Genomic DNA, 14,181 nt, shown 5'->3' on the forward strand with positions numbered 1-14,181 from the left:
AACCATTTCTAATTTTTATCATCTTTTTGGTGGCATTACTGAGCCAAAACACTGCAATTATAACATTCAATTTCCATTTTTTAATGCAATTAAGATGTCTAATTCAACTGTTCTTATATTACAGTAGCTGTTCACATAAATAGTACAGATATGCACTGCTCTTGACAGGTACACAGTTACAAAAGCAGCTCTCTTGTATTTAGTTTGCTCTCTGTGTGGTGGGTTTTGTATGAAAAGCATTCTCGATTTCTAAGCATGGTACAATTTTAATTCTTAATGCATTAGTACAACAGTGCATTGGAAAAGTACTGAGCTTCTACAAAAAAGCTTTACAATTTTAAAACAGATTTTTTTTATTTAAACAAGCATAGGCAATTCTTATATTTCCACAACAAGATAAATATCCCAATTAAGCTAACAGCTCATCCTACAGCGTGCCATAGTGATGGGGAAAGGGCTAACATTAGTGTTATTTACACAGACATGTCCAATATTAACCCAGTATGAAAATTAAAAGTATATTCAAGTGTGCAATTAAGTTCATATTATTTTTCAGTCGGGTAGTTGGATCTCTTGCAAAAAATCCTTTACGACTCACRTACATTTAGCTGGGATGACTTCTCAGAAGAATTCCTCATAAGTACAATCTTGAGGACAAAATGCTTATTGGCCTGGGGGGCAGGGGAAGAACTTAATAGTCTTCATAATGAAAAAATATTTTTAAATGGGTAGATGTCTTTGGACAAGCGATATTTATCACAAACTGACTAGACCTTGAAAACCCTAACTAAAGAAATGCTCCAATTTTAAAAGCTTTAATTCAGAAAATGCTTTCATGAGAGAAGATTCACTCCAAGTCATTACTATACATTTAGGTACCACTCAAAAAGTGGCCATAAAGGAAGTGACTTCTTTGCCCATCACTATTACACTAGCTGCTTGGCCAGGAATTCGGATCTCATTTAGACAACACTCTCTCTGTTACCGGAAGCTAAGACTGCTCTGCGACAAATGGGGCAAGTGGAATTTTCTGATAACCAGCGGTCAATGCAGTGGACATGGTACTCATGGGAACAAGGCAGTTTACGAAGCTTGTTGCCTTCCGTGTATTCTGTGATACACACACTACAGGTTTTCAGAGCATCGCTCTCACCAAAATTCCTCATTGTTAGGTTGTCAATTTGTTCTTTGGTGAGTCCTCTTGGTTGGTCATCGTCATCTTCGTTTAATAGGAAAAATTGTGCCAGGCTAAGGAATGGTAGAGAACCACTTTCTTCAAATGTGACCGATCCCCTAGTATTCCGACCTTCTCGTCTAGCACCAGATGTCGAACCACCTTCATTACCACCTTCATACACCTCCCCTGAGCTAGCATCTGTACCTTCATTGCTTGAACTACCACCACCTCCATTCTGTGGCTCAGAAGCATCCACATTCTGATTTGGAGTGGGGCCACTAGGATCTGCATCGCTATCACTATACATAAAGTAACTTAACTCTCCGAAGCCTGTCATTATCTGCCTTAGCATGGTCTGAATAGCAACTGATGTCGTCTCACTCAAGCCTGTGTTTAAGATTCTACGAATAGGAATCCTAATGGTACTGACATAAGTTCTCACTCCAGCCCGTTCTGAACGGGAAAACGTGCGCCTAAATCCTCCCCGTTCACTTTCGTAAGTGACTGTGTTGTTAGGTGTCTGGGACCTGGACCGAGTTCTGTTGGCTATGCTGTCTCTTTGTCGATATTCTCCTGGACGAACTCTTCTCACTTGAAGATCGAGTACTATAGTAGGAGGCCTCTGCCCAGGAGTTGCAGACTCACTGCTGCCATTAGTTTCTGAAGAACCTGCTGCTTGAGGAGCAGGTCTTGTTTCAGGGGCTGAAAACAGAACTGCATTTTCACTTGGCATCTCAGTCCCCACTGTATGCTGCCTTAAGGTCACATGCTGCCTAGTTCTAGAACTTCCCTCAGCTTCGTTTACCGAGGAATGGTCAAGTGTCTGAGATGATGTATTGTGATGAGCCCTGCGAGGAGTCTCACTCACTGGATTAATAGGTGACCTACTTCTATCAGTCCTAGCCCGTGTTCTCCGCTGTTCTGGGCTCCTACTTCTCGCTCTCCTCTGCCCTCTAGGAGGAGAGGCTTCCTCAGTTGTTAGCTCCTCAGAAGTGCTCCTTTCTGATCCAGGCTGCCTTATGGATGGCGATTCAGACCTTGGAATTTCAGAGTCACTTTGGCTGTTTTCCAAATCCTCCCCACTGGAAGGCTCTACCGATGGCTCATTCTCAGTTTCTGGATTTGTGTTCCCATTATTACGGTTGACATTTATTTCCAAACTGAATCTGAAGTCACCACTGTTTGGGTTAGTCCGGCTCACTGCTCTCCAAGATTGGTTCCCTCGTTGCCCACTTCGCGTTGTATTTCCAGTCTGTCGGACTGAATTAAGCCAGTCTATTATAGAATCTCCATTTGAAACATCTTCTGCRGACTCTGCACCTGTGAAAAAGACAGGGAACTACCAAAATTAGAGTACTGAGCTAATTTTGGAGTGATCTTTTCCAAGAACATAATTGCTTACTTTAACAAGTGACAGTTCAAAAGTGCTTAATCCTATCATGCACTATTGTGGTTTCACATGTAACATCAACTCTCATCTGCTAGAGCTCTTTTAAGGGAGCAGGAGTGGACATTTTTCTAATAGGTATGGAGAGGCTGTAGTGGTCACACAGCAAACAAGTCACTAAAATAACACATATTATTTATCATAAGTAAATGGAAAGTCAACCAGGTATCAAGTATCAGAATACATCAGATTGCTTAATTGTTTGGAAAGAAAAACACAGAATATCGCCAATCTAGTGACYGCTAAACGGAGAACTAAGTCTGTTCTGACCCTTCACTTGAAGCACAGCTTCATATCAAACCCATCTCACTGAAGAATAAACCCCAGTGACAAGCTCCAGGAGTCCTCCACCAACATCTTTAGAGGGGAGATAATGTAAGCAATACAGAATCCTTGAAAGAGAAGAATGAAAAACAAAACAAAAAAAGGAGTGCCAAAAGCATCCCAGAAGGGAACAGACAAGAAAGCAATCTAAACAAAAATAAAGAAACCTAGAAGAAACTTTATCTTGATGTAAGTAACAGACGCGTTATGGGTGAAATCTGTCCCAAACTGATCTCTGCAGCAGATATCAGACATAACGTTCACTTAGTTTTGAAACAAAGCTCACCTTGCACCTGCCTAGGCTTAACTTGTTCCACTCCTGCACTCAAGTTAAGGTCCGTATGGGGTGCTAAAGTTAAGAGTTTTCACAAATACTGTATATACCTCTATTCTCATCACTGTTTTGCTGTGGTGGACCTTCTTTAACTTGGTGTAGCCTTCTCAGCAACTCTTCTTCAGTAATTTCACCTTTGAAAACAAGCAAAGTTTTCCAAAAATATTTCCAAATCATATATATGGCAAGCATTATCCATAGCTTAAGACCATATTTCAAAGGCTTTGATACAAGTGACTGCTTATTTCGCTTCCCCCCCCCCCCAATTAAATCCTGCCATAACGAGATAGCCACAGATTGCTGAAGAGTTCAGACACTCCCAACACTGTTGTCTCAAGTATCTTTTACTGAAGCTGAAGGATCTGACAGTTACAGCCTATTCAGAATACTGAAGTGCTTTCTGGGTTCTGTGACCTCTACAACTCAGTTTTCTTCATTCTATACCAGCTAAATAGCTTTAAAAAAAAATAATCAAAATAACACCTTCAAAGCATGAAAAAGGTTTCCATTAGCTGAAGTCACATTTCAAATTGAAACTGGTTTGAATTAAGCATAATCCTATGAAGAATCAACTTAAAGCAAGCAAATCAATTAAAAACTGACATAGAAATGCCCATGCAGCATGTTACACCAGATTAATTATCCTGTTTTTACACTGTTAGGTGACCAGCGCAAACTTTTCATCCAGGGAGGTCTAAGTGGGATTTAACTTTTCAATCAAAAATGTCTAAGAGTCCATAAGTAGGTAAACTCTGGATGCTCCCCTCAAGTTGTGAGAACACTAGACTTCCATATCTGATAAATCCACACTACCCTAACGACCTCTCCATTAATCAATGCCCCCCTCAAATTACTCAAATCAGCAAAGAGCTACTTCCTACTATGGAAGACAACTGCAACAAGAAAACTAAATGGTGAAACAGACTCAGGAGAACAGCAAAAGGACACACATCACGTGCAGGCAATTCTAGTACGGTGTACACACATGAGCATTACCCACCTGGTGTTCCTAGCAAATTGTTATCTCTCATAAGCCTGTAGTCCTCTTCACTCAGGTTGTTTACGAACTGATAGAAAGCTTCTTCTCGATCTAACCGATCTAGCTGACTCTGACGTTGTGCTTCTGATTGATCAAGGTTTCCTTTATCACTAGAATCTGAGCTTTCCATCTTGGTAAGAKGAGTGGAAGAGGATCTAAAAAGGAGAAAACAAACCCTTCATCCAATGTAATGAAATTTAACATRATATTTAGGTGAGTTTAAACTGTACTACATTCTTTACTGTTATCATTAAATTCTGAAAGAAATTTAGTTAGCTGATGAAGTTTCAGTGAAGATAAGCTGCATAATCACAAATGAAATCACTCTCAAAAAAAAAGCATGAACTCCTCAAGATGCACAAACTAAAACTATAGCCTCAATTATCAAATGTTCAAAGCAGCAATTAGGAACACAAGGAATAGTATTAACCATAACCTTTAATCTATCTTTATATACACAGTTGAATAGCTGTCTATGACTACCCCTCCTTTTTAGCATAAAATACCCCAAAACCATAACTGCCTAACAACTCACAAAACATGCTTAACGGTGCCATACAACAATGTAGTACAAGGCACAAGCCATCCTTGATTATGTTCTGTTACTCTAAAAGACAAGTTTATAGGACTAAAATTTCAGCACTTCTTCCTTCCCTGCACCATAGGGAAGAAAGCAGGGCTCGGTGCAGCTTTACAGCCAATTAAGAGAAACACTTTATTGCCAACATCCAAATGAATTTTAACAGAATAAGGTGGGTTATGAGGAATTCAAATATGGAAGTCTGAAGATGCTAGGGAACACTGTACATGCAGAAAAGAGAGATATTATATCCYTCAAAAAAGGATTACTGATGGTGATCACCAACAAGTTCCCAGGACAAAAATCCACCATGTATACCAGGCATTATTTCTGCTATAAAGAGCCATTTTCTATATTGTGTATTTTTTCAATATAGCCTTCTCATGCTCTTTTTCATCTGGACAAGATCTTTCACAATGTCTCTGAACATCAATGAATGCAACGCCTGTATTTGATCAATATTAAAACAAAAGGCATGCAAATGCTGGAAACATTCTAGCACTAGCTGCCCCATGCAAATATATCAAAGGAAGTTAAAATAATAACCAGTTTCCTTAATCATAATGCCTCACAATTCACAACATCAAGAATTTTCCTGTATAACTGGTAGAATCTAGCTACTCAGAAAGGTGATTAGCAAGCTAATCMTCTGCATGCTAAAAAGCTCCGTGACAATATTCCCCATCAGAAAACATTCCTTTCATTTAAACCATATTTCATGTGACATGAAAATACTGGAAGAATAAAGCTTTTCTGCTTTTTACTGGAAAATTTCCAACTCTTAGACATCTGTCTAGTGCAAAAAGCATCTTTTTTTGGTTTGTCAGCACAGCTGTCAAGTCAAGACTGCCCACAGTTTACATTAGTGCTTCTCCAGAGAAGAGAAGCGCTGCATGATCTCCAAGGGTAGCTTTTTTTTCAGCTGCTATTGTGACGATTAAAGTGCACAGACAACCTGAGTGTGTAACAGCAGGAAATTCCATAAGATATAACATTCCACTATTGTAGATAGTAGATTATAAAATAAGTACTCCAATTTGCTTTGTCTCTACTTCTGAAGCAGCAAAATGTGTTTTTAAGTTAACTGTATCAAGGCACAAATGACTTGTTGCCACACAGTAACAGAGGCATGGAAGACTACCGGTATTACTCGGTTCTGTGGATTTCTGCCATTTTGCCAAGCAAATTAAGTTTAATTTTTATCCATCAGGAAGAARCAGCCATCACTGGGGTTACTGCTGTTTCAAACGGAAGCCTAACAGCCCTCTCYGCATTGCTAAACCTCTGGTGCAATCTAAAGACTGCATGTCCTGTCTGAAGAGCTGCATGTGCTGTCACATACACTGATAAATGAGCCCGTTTACACTGGATGTTACACAATGCTTTCAGCAGGGTATGTACAACTTGGACTGAACTCAGTTATGAAATCTGTACGGACTTCAAATCTCAGACACTTGCTTCTAATGAGAGCTTAGCTTGCACTGAAACTCAAACAACTTTTTACAAGCTTTCCGTAGCAAAATTATGACCCCAAGTAACTTCACTTAAAAACATATTTGTTCTAACAAAGACATCAGAAATACAAAGACTGCTGCTTTTGCAAGAAACACCTGAACAAAGCCTCAAGTACAATGACACACTTGCATCCAAAATAAAACCCAGAAAGATGCATTAGTTCTTTGGGGATATGCAACACAATTCTGTGATCTGCATTACCTTTCTATGAGGCTGACAACAATGAAGCAGTGGGGGAACAAAGGCACTCCAAAGTTTCCAGTACAGTTAATAACATCAGGGAATGTAATAAGGTACTAAGGGGCAGGCGCAGCATGAAGTTTTGTTTGTTTTAAACTCACTAAATAGCAGGACTGCTACGATTTTGAGGAAAATATTTTACAAATGGAATGCCTTCATAAAGATGACAATGTTAACATGTTTGTAAGCATTAGACTAATTGTACAACAGGTTTTAAAAAAAAAGAAAACAGCTTTAAGCACACAAAGTATCCAATTTGTTTACTGCTTATGCTTTGAAATTTTCCTTTCAACTGCAAATTCCAGTGTTTGCAGGTGCCTTGGCCACATTCTGCCTATTTGATGCAAAGATATATGGCCATTCCTATTCAGAAGATGAAAGAGAAACTGTTCTTGGTCAGGAACAAAGGGAGGGTGTCAAAACAAGCAAAGTGAGGAAAAACAATCTCATTTACCCATAGATTAATGTATACTTCAATAGGTGATTGTTTAGGAAATGCCAAGAGTAAGTCAAAGTCATAGTCTCACTTGTTTCCAGGTTTGCTCCCCCCTCCTTTTCGATCATCTCTGCTCTTCCCTCTTAAGCCATAAAATCAGCTGCTGGTCAAGATTACAAAGATACTGTAACTAAGAAAGCCTCAGAGGTGGGATTTTAAATTAAGAATTTCACCTACATCAGGACTACTTCTACTAGTGACGCTAACTCACTGTACTTTCCTACTGCAAGCTACAATGAATACAGATTACACTAACCCACCGTAGCCCAATTTCAAGTTGTTCAGCTACTTCAAAGCCATATAAATGCTGAGTCTATATAGGACATTCACTTTGAGAAAAATACACAAGTAAGTAGCAAACCAACACACTTTCCCTACCTTACTGCTGATAGCAAATGGGACAAAACTCTTCAAAATACAGTTCTGATATTATAACCCATACATGGAAATTAAGAAAGCAGCAGAAACCTTTGGATAGAAATCTCTCTCTCACCATCCACCTTTTCATTTTAAGCTTCACACCTTAATGTCACCTCCCACACCACTACAGAGCTCTATATTACTAGAGAGAGTTTATAGAATATTAAGAGTACTATTATGTCATCATGACTCCTCAGATCTCACCTAGCTGTGCAACAGGATTTCGGTGGTGGCACCACTGCACCACCACGCTCCTACTTCCACACAGTAGAGTGTCACAAAAATACCTTGAGAATTTTTCCCTCRTTTAAGATTCTGTTCTCAGATCATACACTGCAGAAAATTAAGGCTGGCTTAAGGAAGCCGACTACTGTAACACTGGGAATCCTGATGAGGGAAAGCCAGCAGGTATACTGTTAAGTTACAGAAGAATGACTGACACTTCATTATCAAATAAGCAGGTACATTTCCACTCTCTTTCTTTCTTCCAGTGGTGTAGTTCAACTCAAAGTAAGATTTTGTTCTTCTCCAAATTAAAAAGACTCAGAATTCCTTTCTTTTGTGTCCTCCCTTGTCAGCACTGGGTTGACAAAGGCTGAAGGAGGTCAAATCTGTGAGTAGGAAGTTCAGATCTGTTGATTATGGTCAACTTCAGCTGAGCTATCTGGAAAAATCTCTAACAGGGAAAGAGAATATCATCTAAAGCTTGCACAAAACAAGATCTTCACTAGAATAAGCCATATTCTTAAAAAAAAAAAAAAAAAGACAAAACCATACAAACACACACAAGAAGGAAGAGAAATATTCTTCAGCAGCTGAATATCCAGACACATTAACTGCAGTGCATATTTAATTGGTGTTCCCATCCTCTGACAAGTCAGCAAAGTACCTTCCCTGCAGTTATGCTCCACCAGACTCGGAGACTCCACAGCACAAATGACTAGCTGTCTCGCCACCACTGCTGCAGACTGCGGTACAAAAAACAGTAAGCCCACAACAGGTATCATTTGATACATTATTTTTTATAAGAGAAGGTAGCATTATGCTCTCTTGGATATAAACAATTTAAAAATACTAGATATTCCCTTAATACTGCAGCTACCATTCTTATACCCAATACAAGAGGTTTTACATTTTCCCATAGGTAAAGGTGTGTATAAATTAAAGCAATCCGTCAGGAATTTACTACTGCTCAAAAAGCCCAGCTGGACCACCAGTCGTGATAGAATACTTGCATTGTCCATTCGCCTTCAACAGTAACAGCGTGCATCTCCATACTGCTTACCATTTAGGGAGTAAAAAAAAAAAAAAAAAATCTTCCCAGAGGAAGTACTGGTGGACCAAATGACTCAGTGACAATTCACTAGATCATCCTCCTTCAAAAATATATTAAATATGTCCTGATAGCATTTATCTGTGTTGAATACCAAGGCACTACCTTAGTCTGCCCTCCTGGTTTTTTAATTTAAATAAAATTTACATAAAATAATTAGAATCCTCATTAAACCAACTAGATAAAACTTACAAGATGTGACAAACTCGAAAGTGACTCTTTGGCAGGGCTAAAAGAAAACACAATACCTTAAAATTATAATCTTCATTAGATGTACAGGGCAAGTCTCAAAAACTTTAAACAGGAGAAAGGCACTTAAATTAGTTAAACCACAGAAACAACTCATACTTATGAGCTGGCTGGGCAACAAAAACCTCCTCGTGAAAAGTGACCCCATCTAGGTGTTACTAGTATTTCAATGCTACATGACGATCTGCTGTGCCTTGTACCTTAGAAACGTTTCCTGAATTACCTCACGTCCCAGCAACATAATTAATACTTTTGTATATACAAGAAGGATGGCAATATGAATAAGTGTTTTATAGGTGTGCTCAGCAGAGGGCTAATTTCTCAGTTATGATTCATAACCTCATCTTAATTAGGTACTTCTACCGGTAGAGCACCTTGCCTACTTCCAGCCTACAGAAGCCATCAAACCCTTTGACTAAGAGAAGCAACTCCATAGTGGAAGCCAGAAATTCTTTTTATTTTCTGTTTTGGCTTGTTTCAGATAAACTGTTTTTTCCAGTTTTCACTGAATATACATACCCGTGCACCTGAAAGGTTTTGCACCTACAGGAGAAGTACAACAGGTGGCCTGTTCAAAGCCCTTTCCAGGAACTCTGACTTCAGCAGCCTCTGCAACTCCATTTCTCAAATGACACAAGAAGAGCAGCTAGAACTAGCGGTGATGTTACTCCAAGTTCTCTAAGCACTAACAGAAACAACTTCACCTGCAGTATTAGTTTTCCTGGAATAATTAAAAGGGGAAAAATAACTTCCATGCTTATCAGTACCCAAAACTAGCAGAAAGTAGGACATAACATGAACTATATTTTTTTCATCTTAAATATTGCATCATTCAAGCCTGCAAACTCAAAAGCAAAAATGGACTGGAAGGGAATCCTATCATTAAGGGAAAAAAATACCTCAAACTAGTGAAATGAAACAAATACCTACTTGTGTTATATACGGAGCTTTATTAAGTCTTTTCCCTTTTTGTGCAGGTACACAAGCCTGATTCTGTGATCAGAGTGAAAGCTTTGATGCCACAGGAACAATTCACTAATCTACATTTTAGAAACTACAAGTAACAACTTCTCTAGTTTTCAAAGTTGTATCATGAATYGTGGATATATTCTTTTTCTGCTACTCTTGCTTTCTACAGATAGTCTGACTGACACTGATGAACAGATCTCCCTTTTACTAGACTTCATAAACTTACCACAAACTTTAAACACTCAAGAATGYGCTATGTCCTCTTTGCCTCAAAAAACTTTTTGGAAAGTTGAAGGCAAATTTTGTCTTCTGTAAAGTGCTCTGTATAAACTGCTATAAGAAATTAAATACTACCTTAATTAGGCATGTTAAACATGGATTCAGCTATTTCATTACCCCAGTATGTTTCAAAGCAAAGGCCATAAAAGAAGATGTCATTTTGAACACTCATTTTAAATAACAGAAAGCAGATGAATGCTTTTGCAGAATAGGTGCAAAAAATTGCAGAGAATTTAGAAAAAAAACAAAAGAAAAGAAAGAAAAAGAAAAAAGGAATGCACACTTCAACAGAAAAAGCTGTTGAGACAAAAAAATGAAAACGCTAGCAGATACACCATCTACTCCTGAAATGTCAGAAAGAAGTAGTGAAATCAGGTATGGAAGCCTACCTGTCTCCAAGGGTCCCACAACAAGAGCCATCTTACTCCTACAAATTCCCAATTCAACAAGAACTAGTTAAACAATAAAAGAAAACTCATCACAGTTTTCCAATTTTATCTTCAGTATGAAAGGGTGGAGCTTACCAATTCCAGAACTGAACATGTGGAATGAAGGTGCAGTTCTGAAAAGAAAATGCAGTAAAAACTGCCAACATCAAGGGCTTAACCCACTTATTAAAACAATACCTTTCACGAAGAAGTTGAAAATAACATTACGATAGTCCTGCCTTCTGTCTTCAAGTTCAGATGATACCACAAAAGAGAACCCTTAGCATACACAAGACATCACAAGTTTCCAGCACTGGAAGAAGAGTCTTACGCAATGGCGCTCTTCTTCCAGAAGCGAGCTTCCTGCTAGGTCAGCAAGCAAGGGCCCACTCTGAAGCTCGAAGGAAGAAGTACTGCTGTACGCAAGTAACCAGTGTTGACACTGAAAGACAGAGCAGTAYAAACAGGATGACTTCCAAGGGAGTTGCACCCACAAAACTGATGACCACCATGTAGTATTCAGATGTCTGAAGAAACAAAACTTCTGGTTAATGAAAGTACTAAAATCAATCATAACCCATTAAATTTCACTTAAAGAAAAACTCCACTCTAAGTCGACTACCGAATCCCACTGTCTCCACAAAACTGTTGCTAACACAGCTTCTAGTGCAAGTAAAAGACCAATATAACAAATGACTGTCACTACAACCACAAACCACACAGGAATTCCGATACAAGGATTTTTTTGTTGTTCATGTCTAGTACATAACAAATATAAAAGTGGAAAATAAAATTAAGTAAAACTCATCTGTATTTAAACACGTCTCTAAGACTACAAGTCCATTTCTGATGACTAAGGCAGGCAGGCTCAAGCATTTTATTAACAAGATTACACGCACATACACCTTGCATATTGAAATTAAGACCGCTCTAAGCAAAATGTTTTTAAGTTACCAAGTTAAGAGAAAGTAAACGTGCATTGACTTTTGTTGCATATTCAATTATTATTAGATGCTTTTACAAAACTGTGCAACTTTTCAGCCCTYGCTGAGTAAGAAGCTGAGCTTCAACAATCTGAATCAGCAAAACAAACACACACACAAACACCCTAATGACTAGTGCCTGGACAATACGATGAAGATAACAGCCTCRTGTGTTTCTGATGTTCTTCACTGCAGCCAGGAGTCTTCAAAAGCAAAATGGAGTCTCTGTGATGCTACTAGCTATCCTACACACCAAACGAAGATCCTGTCTCTCTAAGTTATTACACTGCTACACTATATTCAAGCATTGTTTTTGAGACGCACAAGACCACCATATTAAGATATCTCGAGGACAGAGATGTTCGTGTTTTGTTTTATCCCTTCGAGACTATGCTTTTTCAAGCTAAAGAGCTARCCATGAAGACCGAGACTAAAACATACATTGAAACATAACAGCTCATTCACGCTCAAACTTAGATAAATACCTAATATTCTTGTTTGGATTCAACTGTTTTAACACATGGAGACTGAATGCAAAAAAATTTAGGGCAGCTTAGTAACACATACTAAACAACATACCTTTAAATTGGACTTAAAGGCAATCTTTAGGCTCAGGTACACAAAGTTATATTAAGCTACAGCTGTAAAAAAATGCGCAACACCTCCACTGCAACTAGAAGCATCTTATCAAGATCAAGGGACTTATTTTGATAGATTCCTATGAGGAACAGGAATACAGGAATAAGCCATGCAAGTATATGATATACCAGTGCTTTACAAGTGTCTCCATTTAGAGACCACATTGCCCCTTCACCTAAAAATACAGATACAAAAAAGACACATAATGGAAGCCAAACACTTGTAACGCTGTTTTCCAGTATACCTTGGTATGTCTATGAATTTATTTATATGCTACGAATGACAATCACCGCCTGCTAAAAAGATGTCGGGGTGGTTATTTCAGGGACAAACATGTATAATCAGAATTGTTGATGAAGGCAATGCTGCAACTATTATGCTTCTGYGGTCTGACATAACGAGAACCTCTTAATTTAATAACGTGGGGCATTTTCCCCTTGTCATGAGCAGGCAAGACAAAATTTCCAAGCTATAATTCTTTTTGTTCCAAAATTGTAAACCTGTACAGGGAATACAGTCATTTTAAGTGCTAGCTGACCACTACAACAAAACTAAGCATCAGACTCCCAATTAAGATAATTAACTGCACAAGAAGCAGCCAACTGTTTATTCTTCAAAAAGACTTGTCAAGTCACTGCAATTAAAATTCAGGGACAATTTGGTACTGGAGCTTCTTTCGCGTTTTTATGATGACTTCCAACTTGAAATTAACCAGTACTGACAATCTGGATAGGGGAAATAAATCAGATGCATGACTGTACTATTTGGGTACAATCCAGTTTGAAGGCTTGTTTACTCAAAGACAAGCTTCTCTGGATAAAGACTGTATCTTCTCAAAAAATGGTGAAACAAAACTACTCAAAAATAATGTATTTTTTGTTGTAAAACCTTTTGGCAGGCTTCTTATTCTACACAATAAGATCTAAAAAGCTTAACGAACATTAACAATTACATACAAAACAACCAGATATTAATCCTCCATTAAAGAGCCCGGAAGATAAAGTAATATACGTGCAGTGCTCTTGACTACGGTTTTGAAACACAGTAAACAGAAACCCTGAATGTCAGCAAATAGTATTAAAAAAGGAGAAGGCGGGACTCGCACAGGAAGGTAAGGTGACAGAGCAAAGATGACGTGCTTAAGTGGAGAGAAATTAACAGGACARGAATGGCAAACATCACAGCTTTTAACAGGTCACAGATAAAGGGAGACAGCAGTACGAACTCCTTTTGCCCRTCTCCCAAAATAGGGTTTCTTGTTTCAATTCATAGAAGGGTAAACTGAAAACATGGTCCTGAAAAGCTACAAACCCTCAAGGAGGCACTAAGCAGTATGGCGAGGCCCAAGGTAGTGGTTGAAATTCTCCCCGCCACACACTTCCCCCCCCCCCCCAAAAAAAGGGCCTGGTTTCGAATCCTCTTCCAGCTCATAAGGCTACCTAAGGGTGCGGAACCCAGCGGCCCTTCCCGAGGGGGGAGCGCAAACCTCCTCCGGCTCCAAATGGAGGCACRAGCCCGTCCCGCTTCGGCGGGAGGCCCCTGCCACGTACCGGGGGAGACGGGGCAAAAGCCCCCGCGGTGACAGGCCGGGCCCACCTRGGGGAGCCGGGGAGAGCGGATGGTCGCGGCGCCCCGGGCGCACCCGCCCGCGCACCGCCATCACCGCCCCTGGCTCCATCACGGCACCCCGCTCCGCCTCTGCCGCGGGGCGGTTTCGGCCGCGGCCTTC

The 14,181-nt window shown here is 39.4% G+C and overlaps 1 protein-coding gene across 5 annotated transcripts; it reads right to left on the reverse strand.

Moving 5' to 3' along the window:
* Nucleotides 1–11,313, reverse strand: RLIM (ring finger protein, LIM domain interacting). Of its 5 annotated transcripts, XM_026086279.1 has the most exons (7): nucleotides 11,029–11,313; nucleotides 9,674–9,875; nucleotides 9,098–9,134; nucleotides 8,462–8,540; nucleotides 4,283–4,476; nucleotides 3,333–3,416; nucleotides 1–2,497 (listed from the first exon to the last, which is right to left on the reverse strand). In XM_026086279.1, the coding sequence occupies exons 5-7, from the start codon at nucleotides 4,449–4,451 to the stop codon at nucleotides 963–965; spliced, it is 1,788 nt and encodes a 595-aa protein (XP_025942064.1). In that variant the 5' UTR covers nucleotides 4,452–4,476; nucleotides 8,462–8,540; nucleotides 9,098–9,134; nucleotides 9,674–9,875; nucleotides 11,029–11,313; the 3' UTR covers nucleotides 1–962. The 5 variants fall into 5 exon arrangements, with proteins under 5 accessions (XP_025942064.1, XP_025942065.1, XP_025942067.1 ...); XM_026086280.1 differs by lacking the exon at nucleotides 9,098–9,134; XM_026086282.1 differs by lacking the exons at nucleotides 8,462–8,540; nucleotides 9,098–9,134; nucleotides 9,674–9,875 and having other exon boundaries at nucleotides 11,162–11,313.
* Between the last annotated feature and the right edge of the window lie 2,868 nt (nucleotides 11,314–14,181).

The sequence above is a fragment of the Apteryx rowi genome, unplaced genomic scaffold (assembly GCF_003343035.1).
Source record: "Apteryx rowi isolate R43461 unplaced genomic scaffold, aptRow1 scaffold_69, whole genome shotgun sequence".
Classification (NCBI taxonomy): domain Eukaryota; kingdom Metazoa; phylum Chordata; class Aves; order Apterygiformes; family Apterygidae; genus Apteryx; species Apteryx rowi.